Source organism: Vombatus ursinus, unplaced genomic scaffold (genome assembly GCF_900497805.2).
Source record: "Vombatus ursinus unplaced genomic scaffold, bare-nosed wombat genome assembly UNPS02015085.1, whole genome shotgun sequence".
Lineage (NCBI taxonomy): Eukaryota > Metazoa > Chordata > Mammalia > Diprotodontia > Vombatidae > Vombatus > Vombatus ursinus.
Window position 1 is genome coordinate 1 of NW_020954863.1, and position 7,474 is coordinate 7,474.

Here is a 7,474-nt window from a genome sequence, read left to right on the forward strand (position 1 = left end):
CCGATGGCTCGTCTCTGTGTGTTTATCCGGTTGAGGACCGAAGACTCGGAAGTGAGTATGACTCTGGTAGCATGCTCCCTTATAGGAGGAGAGGGTACCGGCGTGCAGCCGGCAGAAGGTCGGCGTGCGGCCAGTTCAGAGACTAGTCTGCTTTAATCCTCTGCATGAATAGACTAGGTTTTTAAACAGGGTTAGGACTGTCTCTATAGAGAGGGACAGTCCCTGGCACCCACAGGGACATCCTCCTGGAGAAAACTGTATACCTCCAAGATGGAGCTGCCAACCAACTCCATTACCAAGCATTGTTTAGAATTACAATCAGGGCTTTCTAATGCAGCCATGGTGGGTGGTGGGTGTAAGTCTAAGAAGTGGAAAGCCAGGGATAGCCAGGGATGCCATCCTGCTCTTGTCCCCTTGGAGAGGTGCTGCTGAATTCACAAACATGGCCCTCTAGCTAGGCCCCTGCCCCCTGCTCATTCAGTGCTGTGTTTTCCTGGGATCCCCACTTCTTCAGGCTCCTGCTGACCCTTGAGGAAGTTTTTTCAATTAGCAGCTGACACCAAACCAACCAAAGTGACATTACTTGGCCAAACTTGTTCTACTTCCTTTCATCTCTGAGTGCCTGACCCCTACTTACAGGATTGAGTTGTCACATCTGGCACAGTGGAGAGATTCGGGTGGACAGATTAAAAAAAAGGAGGTGTCCATTGTAAATAATTTCTGAGGCTAACTAGATGGGTGAAGTCAAAGATGCACAGCGATGTCCCTCCTAAGGTACCTTCCTTTCATGCTGTCTTATAAGTTAGGTGCTGGCTTATAAATTAGAGGCATCCACTCATTTGTGCATTGTCTTTTGATTAAAATGGGTCAGAAAATTTCTATTCTGAGTAAGGGTGGAGTCAATTTATTGCGATGTTCATGTCTTAGAAGCAAAAATCAAAATGGCAAAGAGTCAGACATTCATGTGGTGTCTCTTGCCAGTAGGACACAATGCCTCCTTGTACTTCCTGTAGTTTGAAGGTCCAGATGTTCATGTTTGCAATACCTGGAGAGAGTTGTGGCAGGGAAATGATGAGACCCTTACCCATTGAACCTTCTGTCCCTTTCAACAATCCTGGGTCTCCCAACATTGTCACCTAGGAAGAGATAAAAAAAAGAAAGAATAAGACATGACCATTATATGTAATCACCTCTAAGGCACTGACCCAGAGTGGGGAAGGATATTAAACATTATCTGGTCCATTCTCCTCATCAGACAGGTAAGAGAATTGAGCCTCAGAGCTCTTTATCCATCATACCACCTACAGGTGTATACACTATATAGTGATATACTAAAAAAGGTCAAAGACTTGTAGTCTGAAGTCTTGGTTTTGGTGCCAATATTTTCTAGCTAGGTGATCTCAGCTGAGTGAGGAGTACTCCTTTCAATCTATAAAATATGGTTATGTAATAATCCTTTTTCATAATTTGCATTACCGTGACTTCATAATAGCCCTTGCTGACTGGCAGGAAAAGTTTTTTAGGGTATCAGCACTGATATTGTATATATTTTGTATATACTAGTTTGTGATATAGATGTTGTCTCTACAGTATGGAAGGTCCTTAAAAGCAGGAACTATTTTTAAAAAAATACCATCTATGTTTCCCCCTATATTGCTTTCCCTCCCAGAGAGGGAATGACATCAGCAAAATCAATTAATCAGTGCATTCAAAAAAGTTCACGCTCTGCAGAGAAGTGAGATGAGGTGTTTTCTCATATCTAGGAAGAAAATTCTTAGAGAGCAAATTTGTGAGCCATACTGACAGCTTTAGAACAGACTCAATGACTCCTGTAAGGTGCTGAGTGTGCACATGGTGGAAGATTTCTTTCTATCCCCAGGAACTAAGAATCATAATGGGAAATAGAAGAAAATCCCAGGGAAGGGGCCCCAGAGCATCAGTGTCAGACTCAAATAGAAATGCATCCATGTGAGCTGCATATTGACTTAGAAAACCACAAATGAACATTATGTGGGATTGTATTTTCACTTATTGTGCCCCATTAGTTTGACATCTGTACTGCAGAAGGTTTTTGGATTTGGTTAATGCTTCCAAGGTGGAAGAACTCTTTCCATAACCCCGTGCAGAACGAAGGATTTCTTACCATTGTCTTTTCTGTTAGCACAGGAGAGGTCAGCTCTAGCATTCCGTCCTGTGGCCATGAGTTGAAGAAGGCATACACAGCAGATTCCTTTGTGTTATAACTTCAGAAGACAGTTACCACAGACTTATGCAAATGGAATGAAATTTCCATGAAGCATTTATCCCATCAGAGTCTGTTCCCGTGGATGAGTCCATTATTCGGACTTAGTTCCTGTCATGCACCTAGAATCTGGGAAATCCCTTTGAATTTAGGAGCTAGTATTATTCTCTTTCTGTTTTCCTTTCCAAACAGGGCCCTTCCTTCTCAATCAACTTACCTGATATTTTACTAAGACAATATAATGTAAACATTCAGCAAGTATTTCTTGTCACTTAATGGACAGAACATCTTGGGATCTGAGAGAGAGGGAGAGAGAGAGAGAGAGAGAGAGAGAGAGAGAGAGAGAGAGAGAGAGCTGGACATGAATCTCAGAGGCATTTTACAGATAAGAAAAGGGGGGACCAGGGGGTTGGGATTTGCCCAAGGTCACCTGGGTCATAAGTTTCAGATGGGATCTCAACCCGGAGGTGTTTTGACTCCATAGCCAGTGCTCTGTCCCCTCTTCCACAGCAATGAATAGGGGCACTATTTCACCAAATAATCCAATCATTTGAGAGGGAAAAAAGCCTCCAGAAACCATGGCACAAGATCCATTTGGAAAAAAATTTGTAGATTGAGAATATTAAATAGGTGTGAAATGGAAAGGAGGAAAAAGACTTGGAGTCAGAAGATGTGGGTTCAAGCCCCAGCTCTACCATTTCCAGGATGACCTTTACTCCTTTGAGCCTCAGTTTTTTCATTTGAAAAGTGGGGATGATTCTATTTTTTTTTTACTACCCATTGTGCAGAAGGACAAGATATCTAAAGCACAGCGTAAATATCAAAGATCATTGTCATCTGTCTAACTCTACTCCTCCCTCATTCTCCATGGCCTTTGACTTGAACACCTTTCTACTCACGGGAAAAGAGCAGCTGAAAGCAAACAGAGTTCTGGACCAAGGGTAAAAAGCATGGGCATCTTATCTAGTTGAGTGGCCTCAGAAAGGAAATGAAAAGGTCCACCCTGAGGACCAACGGCAACCTCAGAGAGGGCTGAGAAATGCTCTGTAGAGACCATCAAGGGTTCATAATTTCCCTCTGAGACAAAGACCTGACAATGCTCTCCAATGGTTTAATGTGACTGGAAGCTATGGATGTCATGGGGTTATTAGACTGGGGACCCGGGAGATTGTTTAATCCATCTCTTCTTCTCTTTTGAAATAGAGTTTTTATAGAGTCAATGGCAAAGCTGAGCTTCAAAAACCCAGATCTCTTGATTTCCAGTGTGGTGTACTCTCCCCCATATCATCCTGACTTTGAGCTATTCCCCACCCCCACTCCCCATTATCTCTAAGACTAGAGCCCCTAGCTAGGGTTGTCACACACTTAGAACAAATTCTATCAAGGTTTGCATTAGAGCAGGGGCTCTGAACCTGAGGTTCATGTACCCCTATAGATTGATTGTAAGTTATGTATAAACTTGGATAGGAAAAAGTGCGTGCTTATTATGATATAATTGGTTTCCTATGTAATCTTTGGTGTTTTATTTCATGCATTTAAAACCATTATTCTTAGAAGAGGTCCACAGGCTTCACTGGATGGCCAAAGGTGCCTGTGGCACAAAAAAAAAAAAGGCTAAGAATCCCTGAGTCAGACCAAGATGTCAGGATTTGCTAAATCCTTTTAAGTCTATGAACAGAAGAGTTCAGCCTTAGAAAAATCAGGAAGTCACTGAAGATTGCTGGGCTTTGCAGGGAAGGGATGGCGGGGAGGCTCTGCTGGACATGAGGTATAGTAAGCAATGTCCGGATATAAAGAGGATCCTTACCTGGTATGGAAGAAAGGACTTTGTAACCCCCAGATACATAGGGAGGCAACTTACAGTGGTGGCAATGTTCTCCATTTGCACCCTCCATGGCTTAGTAGCAAAGATTCCTTCCCCATTGATGCTCAGCCAGTTCCCCACACAACGAAGCCTTTCCTGGAAGATGGGGGCAATCATCCCATCTTTTGTCAGTCCAACATTGAGCAGATAGTTGCCTCCAAAGGACACAACTTCAATTAGTTCCTGGAAAGAAGAAAGAAAGAAACAGTGAAGTGCCCTCACCTATGAATAGTGGTATTGGATACACTGCTTAGAAATTCACAAACGTTGTAAAAACAGCAAGCAACCTTGGGCACATTCTCTGTTTCTTAGGCTCTTAGAAGTCATGGAGGTTAGGGGGCAGCTAGGTGGCGCAATGGATTCAGGAGGACCTGAGTTCAAATTCGGCCTCAGACACATAACACTTACTAGCTGTGTGACCCTGGGCAAGTCACTTAACCCCATTGCCTAGCCAAAAAAAAAAAAAAGTCATGGAGGTCAGAATCATATAGCAAAGAGTATCCTTAGAGCCTAGACTATCACCTCTAAAAGGATCCCCAGGACCTAGAATATCAGATCTAGAAGGGTCCTTAGAACGTAGAACTTTAGACTTCAAGCAAACTGATTAAATATTTTGAAAAACTTCTACTATATGCAAAGTGCTGTGAAAGGTACTGGAAATATAGGCAAGGAAAAAGAATGAAACAATTCTGACTCAAAATGAGTTTCCTTTATAATGGGGAGGAAATGAAGTACATTGGTGTGTCTGTGTGTGAGACAAATCCAAAATGAACAAATACTAAGATATATACGGTAGTTTGGAAGGGAGGGCACAGGGGTCAGGAAAGGCTCCATGGAGAAGACGGTGTCAGAACTGGAAAGAAGACTCTCAGAACCCAAAATATCAGAGTAGGAAGAGTCCTCATAACCAGAATTTCAGAGTTGGGAAGACTCTTGGAACAAAGAACATTAGAGCAGAAGAGTCCTTAGAACTTTTAGAAGACTCTTTCCACACAGAATGTCAGGGCTGGAAGATACCTCAGAGATAAACTAGTCCTTATCGTACAGATGAGAAAGCACATCCTGGGAAGAGATCATGTAACTAAGACCAGAACCTCATTCTCCTGATTCCCACTGTCTTCCCACTATCTCCCACACTGTCTCCTTTTCTCCACCCTGGTTCAGGAGACCAACACCAAAGTAGATCTGACCAAAATGACTTCTACAAAAGTCATGACTTCACTGATGTTCATATTTCTTTGGTATGCCCAGGCGTCGTTATCAAGCCTGGTGCACATCTCCCCCTTGTGTTTTGGAACATTCTTTGGCTTGTAGTGGTCTCGACAGGTGAGGTAACCCCCATGTTTACAAGGATTGTCCTTGCCCCATCGATCATTAAGCACAATTTGATCCTAGAGGATGAAGAATGGAAGAGCTGAGTCACCATGGATGGAGCCTCATGGATTCCTGTGGTATAGAATCTAGCTGTAAAAGCAAATCTACTGGGTCTTCTTAGCTGACTTTGCAATTCAAGAATGTATTCTGCTAAGTAAAGCAAAACAAGCCCTATTCCTTCCCTGGTCCTCACATGACAAGGATGCACAGCCCTTCACCATCTTAGCTATGTTCCTATTCCTACAATCCTTGTCCTTCTTAAGTACGGCACCCAGAAGTGAACATGATCTCTAGGGGAGGACCATACAGCAGACTATCACCTCCCTATTCCTGGAAGCTCAGGACCTCTTAATACAGCCCAACATCCTATTTTTGGTTTTTTTTTGTTTTTTTTTTTCAGTGAGGCAGTTGGGGTTAAATGACTTGCCCAAAGTCACAGAGCTAGGAAGTATTATGTGTCTGAAGTCGGATTTGTACTCAGGTTCTCCTGACTCCAGGGCCAGTGCTCTATCCACTGTGCCATCTAGCTGCTCCCTATCCTATTGGTTTTTGATTTTTTTTCCTGCTCTCATATCACATTGCTGCGTTGTGTGAAGCCTACAGTCCACTGAAGTCCCCAGGTCCTTTTCAGAATGGTTGTTGTGATCCCTCCTGTCCTCTACCCCCCCATCTTACACTTGTGAAGGTGACATTTTGTACCCACGTGAAGACTTAATATTCATCTTTATTCATTTCATCTTGTGAGATTCAGCCCAATGCTCTAGTCCTATCAAGACTCTTTTGGATCTGGTCATCCAGTGTGTTAGCTATTCTTCCCTACTTTCTCCTAGAACTGTTGGGACCCATCCTATGCATGGATCACATGCACTATATTGTATCATAGTTGTGTGCATGAGATTTATTAACCCTACTAGACTATAAGTTCCATGAAGGCAGATAATGCGCCTTATCAGTGCAGTATTGATCAATCCAGCTGCAGGCAGCTAGGTGGTGCAGTGGATAGAGCTCTGGGCCTGGAGTTCAGAAGACCTGAGTTCAAATCTAGCCTTAGACACTTACTAGCTGTGTAACCCTGAGCAAGTCACTTAACCCTGTTTGCCTCAGTTTGCTCATTTGTCAAATGAGCTGGAGAAGGAAATGGCAAACCACTCCATTATCTTTGCCAAGAAAACCCCAAAAGGGATCACAAAAAGTTGGACAAGACTGAACAACAACAACACAAAAGGCATTGAATAAAACATCACTAGTTGAAAAGAAATGAAATTTATATTACTAATCCTTGGAACATTCAGTGATTCTGTCCCAGACCTAAAGGCCTGTTCTGGATGTCACTCAAGACTCCATGCAAGAGAATAATTCTTTTCAACATCTGCCAGGAACAATGTGAATGTACAGGAACTTTAATTTCTTATTCTTGCCCCAGACCCACAAAACATCCCCACAGCAGCATGCTGCATTCTGCATTTTGGAAAGCTTCCTTATCTCCCCATCCAGAATTCTCTTCTTGCCTGACCACTCACAGAGGGGAAGGAAGGATACAGTTGGTTCCAGGCCCTGGCTCACTCCACCTTCTACAGTCACAAGCAGTCCTTCAGTCACCTACCTTTACAGGGCTGTCATTGTACAGCCAGGCAAGGAACTTGGTAGAATTCCAGTAAGTGTCAGGGGCTTCCCTAGGTCTAGGTGACTTAACAGTGGACCAGCAGTCAAGAGACCCAAGGTCTAGGCCCGCCTCAAGCACTTATGAAGAACCATGTAAACTTAGGCAAGGAATTTCACTGTTTGAGTCTTACTACTTTCATCTGTAACACTGGGACTAGACTTTTTTTTTTTTGGCTAGGCAATGGGGTTAAATGACTTGCCCAGGGTCACACAGCTAGTAAGTGTCAAGTGTCTGAGGCCAGATTTGAACTCAGCTCCTTCTGACTCCAGGGCCAGTGCTCTATCCACTGTGCCACTTAGCTCCTGCTGGACTAAACTATCCTCCCAGCCTC

At 43.4% G+C, this 7,474-nt stretch overlaps 1 protein-coding gene across 1 annotated transcript; it reads right to left on the minus strand.

Moving 5' to 3' along the window:
- Nucleotides 1-978: 978 nt before the first annotated feature.
- On the minus strand, nt 979-7,167 carry LOC114031141 (tissue alpha-L-fucosidase-like; the record flags this gene model as incomplete). The annotated part of the gene is made up of 5 exons (XM_027846158.1): nt 979-1,136; nt 2,144-2,243; nt 4,087-4,289; nt 5,297-5,497; nt 7,084-7,167. Coding segments are annotated over 5 exons (746 nt in total), but the record flags the coding sequence as incomplete, so codon positions are not given.
- Between the last annotated feature and the right edge of the window lie 307 nt (nt 7,168-7,474).